At 46.5% G+C, this 23,644-nt stretch overlaps 1 protein-coding gene across 1 annotated transcript; it reads left to right on the top strand.

Moving 5' to 3' along the window:
* Nucleotides 1-7,270: 7,270 nt before the first annotated feature.
* On the top strand, nt 7,271-10,121 carry LOC119375991 (ATP-dependent lipid A-core flippase). Its single transcript, XM_037645994.2, has 2 exons — nt 7,271-7,468; nt 10,001-10,121. Exons 1-2 carry the CDS (start codon nt 7,293-7,295, stop codon nt 10,119-10,121), a joined length of 297 nt encoding a protein of 98 aa, XP_037501922.1. The 5' UTR covers nt 7,271-7,292.
* The last annotated feature ends 13,523 nt before the right edge of the window (nt 10,122-23,644 follow it).

Consider the following 23,644-nt stretch of genomic DNA (forward strand, 5'->3'; position numbering starts at 1 on the left):
GCCCGCGAAGCCGAAGCTGCTCGACAAGCTGCACGGCTGCGGCGAGAAGACCACGCCGTTCGAGCCCGCGAGGCCGAAGCTGCTCGACAAGCTGCAGGGCTGCGGCGAGTAGACCCTGCCGTTCGAGCCCGCGAAGCCGAAGCTGCTCGACAAGCTGCACGGCTGCGGCGCGAAGACCCCGCAGTTCGAGCCCGCGAGGCCGAAGCTGCTCGACAAGCTGCACGGCTGCGGCGCGAAGACCCCGCGAAGACCCCGTTCGAGCCCGCGAGGCCGAAGCTACATGGCTGCGGCGCGAATCGGATCTTCAAAATGTGAATGACCGTGAAGCGGCGAGAAAGCGCGCGTAACGGCAGGCAGAGCCCGAGGCTGTGCGAGCACGTGAAGTGGCTGCAAAACGCATCAAGCGGGCTCTGCCCGAAGGCGCCGACGCGCGCTTCCAGCGGGACTTCCTTCATAACAGTTTCGGCCATAGTTGCGGTGTGTGCAACAGATTGTGGTTCTCAATCTAGTCACAATATCTTTCATCAAGAAGGACCACGCTCGCGCCAATGCCATCGCCGTGCTGCAGCGCGAGTTCGCTTCGCCCCACTCATCATCATTCACCACGTGGATATGCTGTGATTTTTTACGCGGTAAGATAGAAATATTGGTTCGAGGGATAGCGATTAAACGCGTCTGAACCACTTAGCTTTGCTAAAGCGAAAGGTTAAATGAGCGTAGGAGGAATTAGGTGCTATTGGCCTTGCGCGTTAGACACGCAGTGAAACTGTTCAACACAAAAATAACCCACCTCGTTTATCATTCCCGTGTCTGTCTGTGACGTTAATCTATTTCATTGTCTAGTTTAATTTTACTGAGCCCCATATGAGTACCTCAACGCTTTGTGGGCGCGAAAGACGACAGTGTAAGAACCAGAGAGTATCAGCAGTGTTGACTATTCGCGCAGGTTCCATTCGCCACTGTCTGGGCGGCTTTGGAACGCGCTGGGTGAAGCGGGTTTCCATAGATTGCAGGATTATGCAGAGTTACCTTTGCAGAAGGCACGTATACGTGATCAAGCCTTTGTCATAACTAGGGCTTGGTTTTGCGGAGCTTATTATTTTTTTTTTTTTGCGGAAATTCGGCGTTTATCGAGTTTGTTTTTCGTAAATCCCCAATTCTTCGAAATTTAGAGTTTAATTTTGCATTATTCTCAATACTCCGCTATCTTAGACGTGATGACATCGAACACGAAAGCATAAGAACACATGAAGCGTATTTTAGTTATCTGCCACGTTAAAGCGCACAAACACATATACACCGAAGCACGAATACCTGAATGCTACACACCTGCGTTTGTGCGTACTACAGCCTTAAAGTTTATTCTAATAGAAGCAAGCATATTTACGAGGTCCACGTATACGATGTCGTCTGGCGCGCCCCAGTGCCACCTGGAGACCGTCTATCAATATGTCGTCTCGCGCTTCCGGGCTCCCTACATACGTTGAATTCTCTACAACTCCGTGCGCGACAAGCCCTTCGTTAAATGTGCAATATGGGTGCTGTCTACGAGCTACTGTTGGCGTGCTTTCTACCGGTGTGGACGAAGTGCTGCAATCAACGCGGCTTTGCGAAAATTGCGATCCTTTTCTGCACGAGATGTTCATGACCGCATCGTGACCGGCCTCAAGAAAAGTTCACAAGACAATCTCTGGCGCTCAGTAAACACCTTATTGGCAAGAGCTTTAATGTAGAGTTTCAGTGGATCCCATCCCACGTTGGCATTGAAGGCAATGAAAAGCCTGATGCCCTTGCATGCGAAGCGCGGACACCTGTTCCAAAAGTAAGAACTCCTAAGACTTCCTAGAACAACAAAGATGCGATACGCAATCATTTCAAGGCGATCTACAAGTTTCCACACTAAGCATGTGTAATCCATGGACTTTCTCGTGAACAAGCGATGCTGTTTTACCGCATAACAACCGGCTCCACATACACCCCGGCTTGCTCATTCAAGACTGGGCGATACGCTTCCCCGTTTTGTGCCTTGTGCGGTGACATCGGGGACATCGAACATTTTATTTGGCTTTGCCCGCAGCTTTATCTGGAAAAAGCAGCGATGGTCCGCAGCTTGCAAAAAGGTTGTCATAGGCACCGGATATTTCAAGACATAATTTTTCCTGAAGGGACCGCGGCAACGAGGAGGAGCGTGCAACGAATTTTGCTGGTCTTCCTGCGAGACACCGGGCTGTCCAACACGTGGGGACAGGCACCTAAATTCAAGAGATGCTCAGGCGGAACAATTGCCGGCCATGCAGGCCAGGCTAACCCCGCCTGCCGCAACATCACAACCACCACATACTGTTGATGTGAGGTAAATTTGATTTTGGCCAAACCGGCTGATGTATCAATGACCGCTTAGAAAGTGCTCTTTCGGTAAAGAACGGAAACAGAGTCACATCAGCTGTAAAATCGGAGTTAATTGGAAAAATCCCAATTGTAAAAAGTTTTGCCGGCGAAGGTTTATCTCATTTTTTTTATTTATCCGAAAACACGGAGCCCTACTTATAACATACGACATGACTCAAAGAAAAAACATATGCGCTCAACAGTTTGAGCTTTGTCAGCGCAGTTTCGACGTTGAAAGATGGAGCTTTCCACACACACACACACATCATATATATATATATATATATAATATATATATATATATATATATATATATATATATATATCAAGCTCAGCCCACGCCTTTCGTGCGCTTGCATAGCCGATACCTCTGAACAGCTATAGAGCAGCGGTTGCCAGATGATGAACAGTCTTTTAGCACACGGAGTGCCACGAAATGATTTACAGATCTTGCGTCTTCGAGTTGCTTTCAATTCTCCCACACACTGAAATCAGCTTTTCTATCTATCTATCTATCTATCTATCTATCTATCTATCTATCTATCTATCTATCTATCTATCTATCTATCTATCTATCTATCTATCTATCTATCTATCTATCTATCTATCTATCTAGCCACCTACGTCTGGGTGCTGTCACGACTCCCCCTTCCCCAGCACAGGGTAGCCAGCCGGTCTGAGAACTGGCTAACCTCCCTGTCTTTCCGTTTTTCTCCTCCTCCTCCTCCTCCTCCTCCATGATCGCCTCCTTAAACTTGGGGTAGACCAAAATTAGCATGGGAGGGTAAGAGGATTTGACGAATATGACTGTCGGGTCATGACATGAATAACGTGAAAATCCTGTCGAGCACGTCGTCAAACCGTTTCCTCTAGACACGTGTGGCACTACCCGTTTACAACGGGCCGCGGTGTACGGGTATGCGCCACAGGAGATTGAGAGTTTATATCTACCCAGGAATGGCGAGAACAGACATTGGTAATTTAAACCACTAGACCATGCCGGAGACCAATAGCATCATACTGCGCAACAATCTGGAGCTACTCCGCCAACCTACCGTCAGGCTTCAGCCCCGCATCCAAACCATCGATTCCACCTTGGTGTTTGGTTCGTCCTGCAGTGCACCTCAGTGTACCAGGAATCAAGAAAAAATCTAATTTGTCATCGCCTGTCCTGAAACAGCTATCTCGGCTTCTACTGCACGAGAAATACACCTACCACATACATGTTTACACCGACGGCTCAACGACTATCCGTGATTCGTCCGGAGCAGTAGTTGTCCCAGCGAAAGGTGTAACTGTTAGCTTGAAGGACCGACCACCCAACAACATCAACGGCTGCTGAACTGACAGCTCTTTGCGCTGCATTTTGTGTTATCAGTCGCAAACAACCGCAGCGATGGTCAATGTTTAGTGACTCCAAAGCAGCCCTACAATCTCTCTTGTCAGCCCTGCGGCGTGGACCATATGAACAACTGGTATTCGAGATAAGACACCTCATTCGTACGTCATTCGAGAAGGGACACCAAGTGACATTTCAATGGTTGCCAAGTCAGTGTGGCGTGCTTGGCAACGAACATGCCGATAATGCGGCTCGGTCAGCTTTGCAAGGCTACAAGGAAGAGCTATACCCCTTTCAAGGTCTGATGCTGCTGCCATGCTTCAGAGGATCGCAAAGAATATTTCACACTCAACACTGAATACCTCAAGAGGCCAAAACTATCGGCAACACCACCTAAACGAGTTGCGGCGACTTCAAATACCATCTGGACTCCGCCGAAGAGAGGCCACTCTGCTATGTCGCTTATGGCTAAGAGTGGCTTTCACGAAATCATATTCGTTTCGAATAGGGATGGCCGACAACGCTCTTTGCGACGCCTGCGGCACCGAGGAGACCTTGCAGCATATCTTCTGCGACTGTCCTCGCTACGCTGCGCAAAGACGATCCCTGACATTCGCTCTCACTCGTATTCACAAACAGACCGTTGACACTAGAAGGCAATTCTCCATGCCATTCTGATAAGTCATCGAGAATTCAAGCAACCAAGGCATTGCTCAAATTCCTAATGACAACAGACTTACACGAGCGGCTGTAGACTTTTTAATGATGCCGCATAACGCACAAGACTGCCGCTCTGCGCTGTGAAGTTATGTGTGTGCGTGTGTGTTCCCCTTTCTTTCTCTCTTTCTTTACTCTTCTTTCAATCTCCCCCATCCCTTCCCCCTGTGCAGGGTAGCATACCGGTTATGCCAACTGGTTAACATCCCTGTCCTTCCTCTCTCCCGTTTTCCTTCCTTCCTTCCTTGGTAATTTAAATGCGTGAGCGTTAAGAAAAATCGACAGCGGCAGCGTTGACCCGACGATTGGACGGAAAAAAAAATTGGATACTAGTACGAATCGAACCCAAGCATTTTGGTGGCAATCTGGTTTGGAAAAATATCCTATGCAGGCGTAATGTCGCTGAAACGTCGATTGTGGTTGTGGTGCTGGCTGTCAATTTTACAAGAAAGCAATAAACACTACATATGTACTCTTACGATACAGGCGTCATATCAGATTAACGTCGGTGGTTCCAGTGTTGGATCCGCTTTTATAACAGTCTAATAAACATTACATTTGTATTCCTATGATTCATCAAGCTATTCGCCGCGAGATTGGGCTATAGGTGGCAGCGCCGTTGCCGCGTTAGTGTGGATACGCGGTCGGCGGCGCATATACAGATGTACGCAGCGGCGGTTCGCCGTAGGCGGTTTGAGTCGATTGTCGGCGAATAAAGCGCATTCACTGCAGCCTAATGGTGATATATACGCCTTCCATTGCCCCGTTAATGTACGTAGCCGGCATAATGTTTCTATTACGTTTGAGCGAAGCGCAATCTGCCGGTCAAAGGGGTTAGTGGCCTTCGGTCACAATTGTGTTTTGCAATGTGCTCGATGTGTTTTCTTGCTTTATTGTACTTGTTTAACTGGTGTTCTAATAATAATATCTGGGGTTTAACGTCCCAAAACCACCATATGATTATGAGAGACGCCGTAGTGGAGGGCTCCGGAAATTTCAACCACCTGGGGTTCTTTAACGTGCACCTAAATCTAAGTACACGGGCTTCGAACATTTTCGCCTCCATCGAAATGCAGCCGCCGCGGCCGGGATTCGATCCCGCGACCTTCGGGTCAGCAGCGAGTGCCATAACCACTAGACCACCGTGGCGGGGCTTAACTTGTGTTCTGCCTATACCACAATAAAAATAGTGTTGCGCGACTGAGCCGATTAAGTATTTACTTCTTGCTCTAGCGGCTATAAAAAAAGCCTTATTTCTGCGTAATAGATGAAGCAGAACTTTGTGCACTTTGCTTTTCTGTTTGCATGAATACGTGTACCGCTATATAGAAATGCGTGGCCTTGAGGTCTTTTTTTACCGCTAACCGGACTCTGCAGACGCTAGTTCATGCTTTGCGGTATCACAAGGATTTCAATATCGCCCACACTTTATGAGACGGTGCCGCCAAAATTCTACATTCACACCTCAACATTTAGTACTTCTTTCATTCACATTTAGTACTTCTTTCATTCACATTTAGTACTTCTTTCGATGTGATCTGCTTGAACGACAAAGGGCACCCACATTGAATGATTTTGGCGAATGGACGGTGCGATGGTTAGACGTAGCGCCATACCGACACGTGCATGCACTCACTTATTAAAGTCCATACAACTCTCGGAAGGCGAAATGCTTGTTTTTATCGTGAAGACATACCGTACAAGCATTGATACTGTGCTAGCACAATGGAATAAGCCGTCCTCTAAGGACGTGCATAGCGTACGCACACATGCGAACACGGTGTGGCTAGCAGACGATGCAAGAATATAGTGTTTGAAGTTTGAAGTTTATTTACAGTTTTGACAATACATGTGACATGAATTGTCATGGTGCCGGAACAAAAGGCGTGTTTATACACGCCTGACTAGGCTCCTGGCACCACGAGTACAGCAGACAACAGCGGACAACTGCATAGAAAAAATAAGAAGATACACACCGCAATATACACAGATATATGTGCATGTACAGAATTGTCACAATTACAAATGAGCCATCCACACCACGATGTTTCTTCCGCTCGCCGCTAGGTGCCGACTCTACTCGATCTCGCGGCCAATACTGAGCATTCCTCGACATCGAAGGAATACATTAACGAAAGTTACGTATGATATTCACATGATTGCACCATAAAGTACACTTAGTTTCGATAATACTGACGTATGTACTCTAACCCGTGAGGGCTGACGTTACGTCGTGCCATAAGTTACCCTTTAAACGCCAGTGTTGTCGACATGCCTGGTAAACCCACGATGTGCACACCGCTACTACCCTTACAAAAACACGTCGATCCACCTCGTAACGCTTGGCTCAAAGCCATAATATACAGCATAGTACTCGCTGACTGCTTCGCATGAAACCGATTCCCCCAACGCGTGGGATCTGCCTAATTTTTGTATCTTTTATTATGCTGCGGTTAATAGATGTACGCCCTTTTATATAGCTCTCGCCACTCCTTTTCACAAAATACAGAATTACTAAAACTCACAAGCATTAAACACTTACATAAACTTCACATAAAATTCGGTCGTAAAAAGTCAGTCAGAAGTCAGACTTAAGGAAAGTTTTATATATTATTATTATTATTATTATTATTATTATTATTATTATTATTATTATTATTATTATTATTACCATCATCAATCTACATACGCACATTTTTTGTCCTCAAGGGAAGATCTGCGTACTAAAATTTCTGTGGACAGCCTTCGAAAAGTCCAACTGTTAAGATACTGCAACTTTTGATCGGAAGGGCTAACGTTTCTTTTTTTTTTCCCCTCGATAGCACGCAGTTCCGGACAGCGGCAACTGATGGCGCTCGCTCGTGCCATTCTGCGAGCCACAAGCATTCTGGTGCTGGACGAGGCCACCTCCCAGATGGACTCGGACACAGAGCGCAGGGTGCAGGCGAGTTTGAGGGAGAGCTTCTCGCACAGCACCGTTATCACGATAACGCATCGCATCGACACCATACTGGATTACGACAGGTTAGCCACGACGTGGACTACGTTACTACCACTGAACATAGTTCGTACTAGTCAACGTGATGGAGAAGCGGCGAGAGCGTGAGGCTGAAAAAAATTCGGCAGATCCCACGCGTTGTGGGAATCGGTTTCATGCAAAGCAGTCAGCGAGTACTTCCATGCTGTACTTTTATGGATTTGAGCCAAACGTTACGAGGTGGGTCGACGTGTTTTTGTAATCTTAGCAGCTGTGTGCACATCGTAGGCTTACCAGGCACGTCGACAACACTGGCGTTGAAAGGGTAACTTATGGTGCGACGTAACGTCAGCCCTCACGTTAGAGTACATACGTCGCTATTATCGAAACTAAGTGCACTTTATGGTGCAATCATGTGAATATCATACGTAACTTTCGTTAATGTATTCCTCCGGGGTCGAGCAATGCTTCAATATAGCTTGCTGAATCGTAGGAATGCACATCTAATATGTTTATTAGACTGCTATGAAAGCGGAGCCAACACTGGAACCACACACGTTAACCTGACATAACGCTGTATCGTAGGAGTACATATGTAGCGTTTATTGCTTTCTTGCAAAATTAGATGCACCGTCATTACGCTTGCATCTACTGCTGTTCCAAACCAGTTTATAGACCTGGCGTGTCCTCTGTTGTAAATGCCTGACTGCCACGCAAAATGCTTGGGTTTGATTCCTGCTCGGATCCTGATTTTTTTTTTTTTTTTTGCATTCGTGAAGTCGACGCTGCCGATGTCGGTTTTCTTAACGCTCTCGCATTTAAATTACCAGTGTCTGTCTCGCCGTTCCTGGGTAGATATAATAAACTGTTATCACCTGTGGCGCATACCCGTGCACCGCGGCCCGTGGTAAACGGGTATGTGCCACACGTGACTGAGGAAAGGGTTTGAACCTGTACGCGACAGGATTTCACGTATTATTGTCATGACCCGACAGTCCATATTCGATAAATTCTCTTAACCCTCCCATGCCAATATTGGTCTACACCAAAGTAACGGAGGCGATCATGACAGCACCCAGATATAGGCGGCTAGTAGATAGATAGATAGATAGATAGATAGATAGATAGATAGATAGATAGTAGATAGATAGATAGATAGATAGATAGATAGATAGATAGATATAGTAGATGATAGATAGATATGATAGATAGTAGATAGATAGATAGATAGATAGATAGATAGATAGATAGATAGATAGATAGATAGATAGATAGATAGATAGATAGATAGATAGATAGATAGATAGATAGATAGATGATAGATAGATAGATAGATAGATAGATAGATAGAATAGATAGATAGATAGATAGATAGATAGATAGATGATAAGATAGATAGATAGAAGATAGATAGATAGATAGATAGAAATGCTCAAAGTGCCAAAGGTTCGCTAAGAAATGCTTCGCATTTAAAAAACCAATTGGGCAGCTACGTCCTCGTGATGCGAAGACTGAGGAAACAGCGAAGCCGGTGCGTTGCCGTCCTCCTTTCTCTCCTCTTCACCCTCACTTTCCTTTCACAACCCCGTGCTATACTACACCATACAAGACCATGCAATGCTTTACCCTCTCACCTCCTTCTGTTCCTCCTTTTCACCATCACTGCCCCTTTCCCACCCTTTGTTATACTATGCATGGCTATGCTTGCTCTCTCTTTTAGCTGCATACTAACCAAAAGTGTTAGAAAGCGCAATTCACGCCGCAGTTTGTAAATAGAGTAAGAACGCTCACAGCCTGCTGGCTGCATGTTTCGCAACTTCTCAGAAGATAATACTGCACTCAGTACAAAATAACGATATGTAATGGCGCAAGTTCAATGACTGAAAGGTAAAAATGGACATCTTCCCAAATGTACCACGACGCTGCAAACGAAATCGATACGCATTTCTCAAAGTAACGCTGCTTAGTTGAAGAACAAATTCTCAATAGTCCGGAATTGGAACTATAGCAAGTATGGTTCACCGGGACGTGCCCTGTATTTTGCCCATATAATATTGATATCAGGTTCCCGTGACCGTCCTCACTTAGGGACCTGCTTCTGCAACGTTTATGTGCTTTGCCACCTGTATTTTTATGACGTCATGATAAACTTCAACTGCAGCTTGAAAGATATGCCTTTAGTGTCTTGGCTAAGCGGAGGGTAGTTGATTTCAGTGTGAGGGAGAATTGAAAGCAACTCGAAGTCGCAAGATTTGTAAATCAATTTTGTGGCACTCCGTGTGCTAAAAGACTGTTCATCATCTGGCGACCGATGCTCAATAGCTGTTCAGAGGTATCGGTCATGCAAGCGCACGAAAGGCATGGGCTAAGCTTGCAATTGTACTACATAGTTATATGCTGAATCCGTGTACGAGCCTTTTGCTTAGCCGTCATTTCTGCTGTTAAAAGAAGGATCGGTATTCTGTAGTGATACCGAAAAACTGTTTCTCGTACATGCTTTGGTAGTTGACCTGTAATAATGCTTGTTCGTAATTATAAGAAATTAAAGTAATCTGTGCTAATTCTTCCCCGTAATGCAGGGTCGTCGTCATGGGAAACGGTGGAGCACTGGCGACCGGTGGTGTACGGGACCTGTTGTCCAATCCGCGCTCCGTGTTTCGTAGTACTGCTATCAGCGCTGGAATCAACGTAGATAAATGAGTATCAGATATATTCCCAAAATAAAATTTTTTGAACGTAAACACAACGTCAATTGATTATCATTGGATGCTAAGGTGCAGTTACATCATCATGAGAGCAGAAAGGAAGCACGACATTTCAAAATTTTTGCCTTTTGTTATGCTAATATTGCTCTTGCGTAATTATATCTTCTGGTTTTCACGTAAAAGCATTTTGTCTCGGACTGCCACGCTGGACGTCAACAACGGAGACCATTGCCATTGCAAAAGATCATCCTGCCACCGTTCACATAACCTTGGAGGCGCTTAGAGCGCATATTAGAAACCTTGCGCGTGCCCCCTGCCCACCCCTAGCTTCGCTTCCAGCAGACCGGCCCGGTGCCTCATTTGTAAGAAGATTTCGGCTTACCGAGAGTGCCTTCCAACAGACTACACGCCTCCTGAAAGAATCCTGACGCACCCTTAGTGCCCGGATCAGCCTAAACTTCGCCTGACAGTGCGAGGGATTCGTAAGAAGGCGCAGCTCTCGTCACCAGCTTTAGAGCAGCTGTCTCTACTGATGCTGCACGAGGAATACGAAGACCTTGTTAAAATGTACACGGATGACTCGGAAACTGTTAGGGGGCCTGCAAGAGCTGTTATCTCCCAAGAAAAAGCCGAAATCTATCATTTGAGAACGTCTCACAGGACTACATCGACTGCTGTGGAGCTTGCGGCACTTCGCAGTGCACTCCTAAGGATTCAACTACAGTCACCACTGAAAAGTCAGTCCTGGAGTGTGTCATCAGCTTTACATCGTGGGGCACAAGACCAACTAGTAATGGAAATAAGACAAACCTATCAGCAGTTGAAAGACAACGGGCGTGACACAACCCATCAGTAGCTTCCCGGCCACTATGGCATCGAAGGCAACGAAGATGCCAATAATTCTGCAAGGAATGTGCATAAAAGTGGCGTGCAGCCATCTAACTTCCCAACAGCACTGGCAAGAAAAGTTGTCGCCGCGTGGGTGGTTCGGTATTTCAACAAGGGGTTGTCGGGTGTCACCATAATCACACCTGGGATCTTGTAAATAGTGTGAGCCCCCAAAATTCACTGCCGAGGCAGCGACGTCAGCCTTTGTACTCCAATGCAGCAGTCTGAGGTCAGTGGTCCATACCACTGATCTCCACTGGGGGTAGCTATAGTGAAGGTCGGTGGATTCACCCGTGTCAGAGAGATTCAAGTTGTCAGAGAGATACACGACAACCTTGCGTAGGGAAGGGATGACCAAAGTTGCTTAGGAGAGGACGAGCTCTCTTCGTTTCACGTGCACCTAGTTTTGTCTCAACCCTTCTCACCATCCCCCTGGGTGTGTCGCCGGTCGAGGAGTCCTCTTTGAGCGACAGTCACTGTGCACACTGGACCTATTTCTTCTTCAAAAAAAACTTGAAGGACGCTTGAGCTTCGCCTTGAAAAGTATTCATAGTATTGAATGCATGAATACTATGAATACCATACCAACTAGCCCAGCTTACCACTCTCTTTAGAAGTATGACGCGCTAGCGTAATCGGGCCTTGTTCTCACCGCATCGCCTTCTCAATCACTAGCCTGGCTTCGCTCTTCGATTGAGACCCAAACCGTGCCGCAAGGAAAAGAACGTCTGTGCGCCCGTAAACTGGCCCTTAAAGCACGTGCAGTTGCGAAGTGCCCGCTACGACATACGCGTACATTCTTCCTTTTGCGAGTTGGCGTGGGGACACACTACGGATCTGTAAGGCAACACACTCACCTGCACACGTTGTTGATACTGCTGTCGACAATGATAATTAACTATGCATGTGAGCTTTGTAATTGGTGTGTCTTTGGACCAACCAGTAGTGGCACATTCACGTTTTGATGCCTAGTGTGGTTATGCGCTTCTGCCGCGCAATATAACGTGTGTTAATGACACACCTTGCTCTGCATAACAGTCATATAGTGTTGTTTTTTTTTTTTTTCGAGGTAATTTCGAGCACGGGTGTGGCTCTGTGGTAGGACACCTGCTTGCCACGCAGAAGCCCTGGGTTCAATTCCCACTCGAACAGAACATTTTTATTATTTATTTATTTGTACCTCTCAAATTTTCGCTCACCGGCAACGCTGATTGTCCGATCACAACCGGCGACGCCGACATCACAGTTTTTGCGAAGCAGGCTTATCAACGCTATCGCGTTGAATCGCTCCCGAGATCCCGTCAGCGAGAGGAAATGTGGTCCGTCTTTCCAAGGTGGTGACCACACATGGCGGTAATGAAATTGCAATAATAACATTTCAGTAGATAAATTATTCTTGATGTAATGAGTAATGTAATGAATTATATGGTGGGGTGGTAATTTTATTAGTGTAATTAATCACTCCAAGCAAGTGATTTCAAGAAGAATGACTCATTGCTTTTCAGTTACTTTTGACTAAACTTAGCATGCCCGCTTCCCTTAGGGCATACATAAAAAGATGTCCAAAAAAGCCAAGAAAAGTAACAGACAAGTTAACCTGAGTGCCAAACCTCAAGTGACGGCAGTTGAACAAAGCTCTCAGAGATTTGAATGCATTTGAGCTGTAATAATGTCTATATGAGTTAGTGCATGAATGAATTTTTATGACAGTAGCTTCAAGATATTTCATTAGTTTTCCAACTAATAGTGATGTAATGTCATTACTTACAGCCCGCTGTAATTCGTAATGCAAATTGATTACACTTTAAGAAGTTTTAGAAGATAATTAGTAATATGATTTAATTACATTTCAGGAGTAATCTGCAGTCCCCGGAGGTGGCACTCCGTTGTTCACTTACAGCAAATGCCCACACGCTGTCCCTTCCATGAACAAGTTCAGCGACTTCAAGCGTAAACACGCCACTAATCATCCATGACGAATCGTGGGCGACATGAGGTCTCCGTCACTCAGTTCGTCACACCTGCTTAGAACTGGGCGTGCTTGATAGTAATAATCGGACAAGCAGGTACGCATACAGTAATAGTAGTGGTGCCTTGAAGATAAAAAACTCATATCTCTGCACCCCATTAGTGGCGCACGGCCCAGCGTCGTTGGAGGAAGGAGAAAGGGAGATTGAAAGAAGGTAAAAGAAAGGAGAGGCCACCGCCTCGAGCGCCACACAACACTGAGCGCCAGGCCGGGGCGCGCACCTCTCTCCCCACTGGGGAAACCGGGGGTGCACGGCGGCACTGGGAATCGGAACCAGTACCAGACGCTCTAACCATGGACGAAGGAAACACAGCGCCGACCAAAAGTAAAAATATATTCTTAAAAGATGTTTCGGCTTCCACACGGGAGCCTTGTTCACAATGAAGCATGAGCAGCAAGTTCGCTTACTTATAATATTGTCTAATCACATGTTTGAGGCAACGCGCCTACACAGGCGGAAGATTACCACAGCTCTTGGTGGGCTCTAACCATACGCCCACCGTTGCTGGAATGGGCCTTTTTCATGCCCTAACAGCGACTCCAGTGGAGATCGCCGAAGTCGAAACTGGGGGTCCGTGGCCTCCGAAGTTGTCCGCCGAGCGCCGGTAGACGATCGCGCGGGGGCCTGGTATTTTTCGGCATAACTTGCAAACTTGCGACGCCAGGCGCCGCTCAGTTCGCTCCCATAGCCGCGTTGTGACTGTCGCTACCTCGAAGGATGCACCCCCCACCCCCACATCCCTCTACCCCATGTTGCAGGGGAGGGGGGAGGCACAACATGGCGCGCTTCACGTCACTGCTCACCGTGCGTCCTTCTAGGAAGCGACAGTGCGTCGAATATTAAAGAGATTCATTCTCACAACTCATACAGCTAGTCGTCCTCAGGGGTGGCACTTCTCAGGTTGTCTTCGTACCGTACCGTACTCATACAGGTATGCATCCGGCTACGTATTCGTGCTAGTCATGATACTGCAACTGGCAGCAGTATCAAGATGATACTGCTATGCTTCAGCGCCGCTCGCTCGTTAATATCCAGAGTTGGCGATCACGTAAAAAATAAAAGGAGGAAAATGCCCTGAAATTTTTTATTTCCGGGGTATGCTGTGTCGTATTAAAAATAGGAACTGATCCGCTTCTCCAGGCCAGTCCGTGCACATCTGGCGCTGCCAACGTCCCAGAAGCGAGGCCGGTGCTGCGTTGAAGTTTATCGTGCTTCAAGGGGCTCTACCTATAAGCAAGGAAAAAAATACATAGCGAAAGGAAGTAACTATATGGGTCTTTTTTTCACCAACAAAAGTATTTCAAACAGAACGAGAGCTGCGATTTGATGCGTCTGAATAGCTGTGAAACCGCCGCATGCAGTAGAAAAAGACTAATGCGCATGACAAAGAAACTTCTAGTCCCCCCCCCCTCGTCCAATTAAAAGGGCATTCACTCGGATAAATCTTTCAAATAGGAGCTTCACACTTGCTCGACCTTGCAGAAGAACAGCCAGTGCTCAAGTGCGGCAGTTTATCTGAAGGTGTTGGAACTACAGCTTTTTAGTTGCTTGAACACGTTTTCCGCGCAAACAAACTAAAGCTCAGCGCTAGCAAGCGCGATGGTGAACGAAATTCATGCTACAGGCCCTGCGTGACGTCGATTTTTTTTTTTCATGTCGAAAGCGTTAGATGCCGCATCAAACGCGAAAATTGACCGGCGTCCCGCGTCGGCGGCGTCAACACGAGTGATGGAAAAGAAAAAAAAAAAGCAATAATCACGCGATGACGTCATCATGACGTCACATGACGTGACGGCTCTTAGTGACGCCATCACATGGCATCGCTGCTTCTTCAAAGGTGGGCCGATCTCGGAGGCAGTGCTAAACAAGGAAAGCTTACAATGCCTGCGATCCTGGGGGCATTGCAAAACCTCGTTAGTTGCAGTAGGCTTTCGGAGGGGGCCGCGGGATGTTTAATACATCGACTTAGAAGAAAAAAGAAAATGGCTTTCGCCTTCCAGTCAAATGAGGCGGATGCATCAGGAACCGTGTGAGTCTTGTTTCCTGTGTCTCAGCTAAAACAGATGCTTGGGCGAGTTGGTTCATACTTAGAAAAAACAAAACAGCGCAAAGAAGACAGGACACACACAAACACGCTGTATCTGTGCGTCTTTCTGTGTGGACTGTTCTTTTTGGCGTTGTTTTATCTTTCCTGAGGTTTCAAAGAGCCCCTAAACCACTACGAGTTCAGAGACGAGCGAGTGGTTTCTTTACCGTCTTCACTGCCCTCCCTATAGGCGCTATCTCCTCCTCACCACTTCTTCATAAAATACCAGGACAGTGCCAGCACTAAGCGTTGTAACAAAGCAGAAAACTGGGCGAGTTGGTATGCTCTCATCGTTACTGAAGAGCGCACATTGACGACGGAGACAAAGAGAGAAGAACACGACACAAGCGCTTGTGCCGTGTTCTTCAATCTCCAGTAAGGACTAAGCGTTGTACCTATCAGGATTACGCGCCTTTCGGCTAGAATCTGTTATCTCTGCTTGCCCAGTCGAGAAAGCAGGAAACGAAGTGAAAGCAGTTGATCGCGCACGATAGTAATGCAAGACAAGTTAGAACGAGCGTGCGGCAGCATGGCAAATCAGGATAGAAAACAATTCGCGACTGATGTACAGTCTCAACGGAAATAGATTAGCACAAGTGACCGGTGGCCGGAGCCGCAAAATCGCGACACGCGGCGCTGTTGCTCACGACATGGAGGAAAAAAAAGAAAGGAAATAGCATTACGTCACGCAGCCAGCCTTGGCAAGCCAACTCGTTTTGAAGCCAACAGTGTCGGCCCAACACGTGACCTTTTGCGTCAAGATCACGCAAGAAATGAGGTTTGCCGAGATTTCGGGTATGGCACCCGGTAGCTTTTAATCGAAAAGCGCTTGTTCGGCGCAGACCGGCCGGCTCACAGAGGACGTTCAAAAACGGAACTCCACCGGTAGTACTAAAACCTACCCGCGCGCTCTGACGTTTTGATCACGTGTTGGGCCGACACGGTGGGCTTCAATCGCGTGACGTCATGCTATCTTCTTTGTTTTTTCTTCCTCCATGGCTCACGAGCACGCCGATAGCGAGATTGCCAAGCGCATTCCATTTTCCAAAGCAGGGGTGGCCGGCGGACCGGCAGAAGGCAGCCCATCGTGCTGTTGGCCCATCCGAAAGCCCATATACCTTATGGAAACGCTTGTTCATTGCTTATCGGCAGATGTGGCTACGAACATGATTTCCTTGTTTTCCTTTTCTTTTTTTTTTCCTTTTCTTCGCTGGAGTTGCGAGCAACCGTATCTTTATCGCAGTTGCCCCGAAAAAGTTTTGTTGGAGTGCTTTCCGCCGGCCTCCCCTGCTTTGGAAAATGGAATGTGCTTGGCTCTCGATATCGGCGTGCTCGGGAAAAACAGCGCCGCCTGTAGCAGTCTTGCCGCTCCGGCCACCGGTCACGTGTGCCAATCTTTTTCCGCCGAGACTGCGCCTCCAGTCGAGAGCTTATTCTTGCATGACGTCACGTAATTGGACTGCTGGCGTCACGAATTGTGCCAAAAAGACGGGAAACACCAAGACCGAATAACGCACTCGTTCTATGTAAATACTTTCAGAGGTTGTTCACGGGCGCTTCAACTCAAGCTTACGGCTCCTCTGCAAAACAGGAAAAAGAAAAAGAGCCAGAGTGTAGCCCCGCTGCTGTAACGGAGCGTGAACACATCGTCACTTACGTTGTGGCCGCAGTAACTGAACAGCGCCCACAGCGGTCGTTCGGCTCTGATTTCTCCTAAGCCTTCCTTGCCGATGTCGCACTTCAGCCATGCGACGCGTGAACTGTTCCCAGACGTCACCCGCAAACACAGGTTGTTGCATCGCATATGGAAATTGCAAGTAGTATTCATCACTTTGCAGTCCAGATGGCCTCGTAGGTTCCTCGAACGGCAGGCGGGACGGCAGAGACCTGCCTTGTCCCCCGGGTTCCGCCGATAAAAGCGGGCCCACGCCTGCCGACTGCGGTTCAAACGCTACGTCATCGTCACTAGCGCTGTCATCTGAATCTGAGTGGCCGGGCCTGGTCCACCTGGACGAGGAAAGCAGGCTTCGATAGGGGAACCCTGCCGTCCCAGCAGGGAAGACCCAGCGAGCTCTTCGCTCGGCAAGGGTGGCCACGACACGCATACATTCAAGATACGGCGGAAGTCCTTGGTTATCTCTCAAAGAATGCGGAGGGCCAACGCTGTCGCCCCTGGAGCTCTCGTGGTTTGAGCTTCCTTCACCACCTGCAGGAACGAACGTTTTCGATTGAAATATTTTATCGCATCAATATTTCTCACTCTCCTAAAAGGGCTAGCCTGTAATTGCGAGTTTGATTCGCCGCTAGTGTAATCCGCACGCTGTCACACACCGCTGAGCGCACTCACCGGCGAATGTGTCCGATGCGCTCGCTTCGCTGAGTCGAAAATTGAAGCCTCGGTAGCAGTGGCTCAAGAATAAATAAAGTAACACAGAAAGCCGAGCAGGTAGTATATTTAAACTGTCGTGTTACCTATCAGAAATATTATTAAGCACGAAAACATACTACATAACAACAACAGAAAAAAAAACTAGCTTGATAATTGTAACTGCCGCAACTTTCTAGAGGTCGAACTCCATTCGCAAGTCTCGTGTCTCATTCGTAAAGGAGTTCGCGGGTACCTGTGTTACAAGGGTATGAGCTACCTGCGACTATAAACGCAGAGTCGTTCTTCTCGCATATGCAGCTCGTGAAAGTATGACTGATAATATAACAAAACACAACCTGACTGATCGATGCTCTTGGTGTACGTAATTACGTATGGACACTACACCGTAGCCTTCCTTTAAATAGAAGTCGATACCCAATCAGCGGGAAATTTCTTTCTGACTGTTTAAACAACACGTCTTGCACAAGCGATCACTACACAGTGATCACGATGGCTGTATACGCTTAACAAAACTTCTACCGAAGAAGAGGCTTGCGGAAACTTACCAGGGTTGACACGCACAACGTTGGCGGACGTCGATGCCATGGTATCCTTCTCGCGTCCCTGTGGAGAACTCCCGTCAGCCTGCGAGACACGCGTGGACACCCGATGAGAAACAATGATCATCATGACGAGATTAGAGGAGGAAAAAAAGCGCGTGCAACGCACAAACTCGGCCGGCGCACTCTCTCTCCGTCCTCTTCTTCATCTGCTTCGCTCCCCGCACACGTGCGCCCGCCGCACGCTCTTCCGCTGCGCGCCGATTTGTCCGGCGTGAGATGCAATAACTAAGATGGGCGAGAGAACGAGTAGAGAGAGAGAAATAGAGAGAAAGAAAAGGAAGAAAGAGAAAAAAGATGGAAAGACAGAGAAAGAAATAGACAAAGAGAGAAAGAGATAGAAAGAGACGCTAAAGAGCGATATAAAAAGAAAGAGGGCAAGACAGAAAGGAGAAAAATAAAGAGAGAAAGAAATAGAGAGAGAGAGAGAGAGGAAAAAAAAAGGAGGGAGCGAGAAATAGACAGAGAAAAATAAAAGGAAAGAAAAAGAAAAGAATAGAATGAGCGAGGAAGAAAGACAAAGAAATAGAGAGAAAAAACAGAGAGAAGGAGAGAGTAAGAAAGACAGAGATAAATAAACAGAAACAAGGAAGGCCGTCCAGCTCCGCTGCACCCTCAGGCTTGGCATCACTAGCGCGAAGCTGCCTTATTTGTTTATCAACTCCTAAGCGTGTTTCCAATTGACGTACACCCACGTATGTTCTCGGGACGGCATGGAGACTCTCACATCACTCATCGGTGAAGGGTGAAAAGCGAGCAGTTTCTTCTTGGGGTGAAAGAAGGAGAGCCGAGGAAATCAATTTTAACTAGTCACAGCAACAGCGTAGAGCGAGTGTCCCGGCACAGAGATTAAGATAACGCACGTGCACACAATTCTATCATCGTTGTCAGCGCTCTTTTTTGTGCTTCTCTCCTTTTCTTGTTTTTTTTTTTTTTAGAGCGCTGTGTGCGTGTAACAAACAACGTTATCCCGTACAGACGTGCTGCAGTGTGTCGTTGTGAATCCCAACTTAGCTAGCAAACGTGCTTTGGTCAGTTTCATGGTTAATCGCGTCCTATTTCAAGTTACCAGAGCTAACTTAAGAAACATCCTTGCTTTTCAAAGGGAGAGCAAGTATTCATTTTAGAAACTGCTCACTTCGTGCCTTTGCATCCTTTGTTGCACTTCAATTATTTTGTGAAAGCTTTTTTCACCAAAAGTCAATCTGGCCTTTCCAGGCAGCTTGAGCCAACAACACTTAGAAGGCTGCAAGACAGCCTGGGAAATCTGCATTGGGACAATTTGCAAAAATACTGCCGCGCCCACAGACTAAAAGAACGAATCATTCTTTCCGTTCAACAGTCGTGTCTGACTTTCCTTTCTCTCTCCTTTCTCTCTGCACATCGCAGAACATACAATGAGGCATGAAAATTCATCAGTAAATTTCGAAAAGCCTTTGTTGTGCTCATGCACCTTCGCTGGAATCTGGAAGGCTGAACGCACTTGAAGCGAGAAAAGGTATTTCGCGAGCGAGTTCTCGGTTGCAAAATATCCTTGCAGCAAAGCGTACTCGCGGGCTTTTACCGCGGCGCCACCTGCCGAAATGTCAACGTGACGTAAAAAGCGACATCACGTGACACCGAGGCTGCGAAGTGTTCGACGTCTGCAGTGGTTCAGCTAGGGTTGCCACCTGTCCTGTTTTAGACCGGCCCAGCCGGTTCCTTAATAGCGGGCCGGCTGCCGGCCCTCACCTAAGACCGGCCGCCATTGGCCGATTTTCTTGTCATGATATCGCAATTATTTATTCTCTGGGCCGTTCCGTAAGCGTTTGTTCAACAACTACAACATCAAATATTTATCGCCAATCATCAAAACTCTTAGGCCAACTCCTGTGGAGTCATCCCTTTTGAAGATCCCTTCAAGGGTAGCGATCATTGGAATAGAGCATCTTAATAGGCGTGTATGTATATATGAATTACGATATTTTTGTGGCATATGCACCGTGTACATTTTAACGTTCGTTTGTCTCTATGATGTCCCTGGCCTGGTGGATTGAGACACAAGGAGAGCTTCTTACGGTCGCACGGTTCTTTCATTCAGCAAATTTAGAGCAAATCGAATACTCTAAAATCGATTACTCCAAAATGCGATGAAACATTCAAGAATCGAAAAATTCGAGATTTCCAAACGCTTTAGTCTTACCCTTTCGGTCAAAAACTCTCACAAGATCCGTTCCATCAGAATGCGATGAAACCTTTTAAAATGTAGAAATGAAAATGTCTGGAGGCTGTATTCCTACCTTTCTGTTCAAAAATGACACCCGAAATTACTTGTGAGGCGTGTTCAGCTCTGGGCATTTGCCCAGAGATGGACTTTTACGTATGTGCAGCGACGTGCATGCGTGTGTGTGCGATAAATTTCACTGCAGTGCAACTTCCAAACACCGTTTCCTGCGCTGTCGTTGTAGCCGAGATGGTAAAGTGTTCGGCTCAGAAGCGAAGGGGCGCTGGTTCGAATCCCGCTGACGGCCTCACCAAGAAAAATAGAAAGGCAGGCTGGAGTGATGCGTTTACCGTTGCTAAAACCCTCTTCGTGCATCAAAAAAGGGTGGTTCGCATCGCACTGCCAATAATGCTACGAACAGAAAGATGTCATCATGCGTGTATAGGGGCTCGCATTACCACGCCCACCATTGGATCTGTAAGCATGCGCCTTTAGAAGGAGAAAAAATGTCCAGGCATAATATTATGGGTTTTTCTTTTTTTTTTACTGAATATCTAAAAAAAAAAAAAGAGGACCCCCGGTTCGCTGCACGGGAAGCTACCCTGGAACCCGTGCAGCGGGTTGTGACTCCTCCACGCGTTGTAAGCTCCGCGCCACAGCGGCATTGTAGCGCCACTACGAAGCTCGCCTGTACCCATTTGAAACCGCTGGGTGGGCGGCCGGCACTGGGGATCGAACCCGGTACCTCCCGTATTGGAAGCAGACACCCAAGCGTTTCGCCACCAATGCGGTGAGGGTACTAGTAAACAGCGAGTAATATATAGGTTGCATGATAATTTTACGACGAAACCTAAAAAGAATCTAATGAAATAAAGGTCAGGGTCACTAGATCAGAGTGGGAGAGTCCTTTGTTCCAAGCAACCTCTGGCCGCAATCTCACATATCAAGGCTTCCGAGAGTTGAAGCTTTACAATTTTGGTATCGATGCCCGCACCGGGATTCGAACCCTTGCCCTTTTGGTTAATAGCCCAACACCTTAGCCACTGGGCTATTGGAACAGCGCAGGAAACGGTGTTTAAAGTTGGTCCGTACCTTATTGCAGCCCACAATCATACAAATTAATGCCAGGGCTTTTTGTCCAACCCTAGGCAGATATAAGACTTAAACAGAAATATTAGTGTCATTGATAATCAAAGCTTCAGCCTCTATTAATCTTTTATTCTCTGATCTTTTACATCCTGGCAATAATAAAACATGCAATTGAAGCATTTTGACCAAACAGGAAAGCCGATAGGCTTACAGCTTGGGGAAAGTTACCTCTCAAATCTATTCTATCTAAATTGAGCAAAACATTCCCACGTCGAAAATTCTAGAACAGCTAAACCTATAGCTTTCCATTTTTGGTTGAAAAGACACCCACAAAAAATATTTCGTCAGAGTTTAGGAAAACGCTGAAAAAGCAAAAAAAATTATCCATAGGCTTGCTATTTCCGTTGAATATGGTCCCAAAATGGAATTCATCAGAAGACGAACAAACATTGCAAAATCAAAAAATACAAGATTTTCAAAAGCTTGCCATTTAAGTTGAAATGGCCCCAAATTCGAATACATCGAAAAACGACCACATTATGAAAAATAAAAAATACCGGATTTCTAAAGGTTTGCGATTGAGATTGAAATGGTCCCAAAGTCTTATGCACCGAAAAACGACCATACTATGAAAAATCGAAAAATATAAGATTTCCAAAATATAGGCTTATCAATTAGGTTGAAAATGGTCCTAAAATAATTGCAGCCGAATACGTCCAAACAATGACAAATCGAAAAATACAAGAGTCCCAAAGGCTGTAGGCTTGCTATTTAGTTGAAAATTGTCCCAAAATCAATTGCATCAGAATACAACCAAACTATGAAAAATAAAAAATACAATATTTCCAAAGGCTGTAGGCTTGCCATATAAGTTGAAAATGGTCCGAAAATCAATTGCACCAGAACACAAAAAAAAAACTATGAAAAATCGAAAAATACAAGATTGCCGTTTAGGTTGAAAATGGTCCCAAAAGGCAATTGTACCAGAATAGAACCGCACGATGGAAAATCGAAAAATACAAGACTTCCAAAAGCTGTAGGCTTGCCATGGAGGTTCGAAATGGTCCCGAAATCAAGTGCATCAGAGCACGAAAATACTTTGAAAAATTGAAAAATAGAAGATTTAAAAGGCTGTAGGCTTGCCATTTAGGTTGAAAATGTTACCAAAATCAATTCGGATCAACATACGACCAAAGCATGAAAAATGAAAAAATACAATATTTCCAAAAGCCGTAGGCGTACTATTTAGTCCGAAAATAAACAAAAATTGACAGAGATTCTGTCTCGCACCAAACAGAAGTTATGACGTATATATGTGTGCGCACACCATCCAAAATTCAGATGAAACTTGTCAAGCGAAACACTTCGTTCCTCAATTGTGATATCCGTCGCGTACTGACAGTCAAGCCCATAGCCAGCAATTTTTTTTCGGGCGGGGGGGCATCTGCCGAAGGCCTTGGCCGCTTAAAAAAAAAAAAGGCCTATTTTTATTACTTCTTTTCGGTAAAACACCCTCTCCATCAGAATTTGGAGGGGAGGGGACAAGGGCGCCCCTCTGGGTACGGGCCTGCTGACAGTACTTTGATTAAGCTTAATTGAACGTGCTTCAATAATTTCGCGTCCGAAGGATATCATGCGGCCGTTAAGAAAACGTGGTGTTTTCTAAAAGAGCAGCGTGCGCGCGAACACAAACTGGCTGTTATGAACTAATCTTGCGTGCAACTTCTTTTCAAAGCACAGTGACAACACTGCTCTTTTCCATACCACGATGTTTTTTCAACGGGCGCATGATAAGCTCTATCTCACGCGCAATCACTGAGTCATATTTCGGTAAACTGGAAAGAAGTACTCGTTTTTGTACACCATCACTGTCACGGCATACGTTGTGGGTATCAGGCTTGGTGCATCCCGTCCTTAGTTAAACCAAGGGACAAGTTGTATTCACATAACAAAACGGACAACAATTTATTTAACGCTCACACGTCAGCACGACGACCGAAGGCGCGTAAGGCTGGACAGGCAGGAAGCGAGAAGCAGACGAGCAGCAACACCTAGCAGCCGGTGGTTCTTGTTGAAGCTGCACGATCCTCCCCGTGGGCGGCGGGACAGCGGCCACATCTTAAAAAACACAATGGGCGAGGCGCATCGCTAACGCACATCACGTGCTGCTATCAGTATCAAGACAGCCAGTGAGGGCGTGTCTCCTACGACATATATATCTCGCATTTTGTGAT

The sequence above is a fragment of the Rhipicephalus sanguineus genome, unplaced genomic scaffold, assembly GCF_013339695.2.
Source record: "Rhipicephalus sanguineus isolate Rsan-2018 unplaced genomic scaffold, BIME_Rsan_1.4 Seq1060, whole genome shotgun sequence".
NCBI classification, from domain to species: Eukaryota; Metazoa; Arthropoda; class Arachnida; order Ixodida; family Ixodidae; genus Rhipicephalus; species Rhipicephalus sanguineus.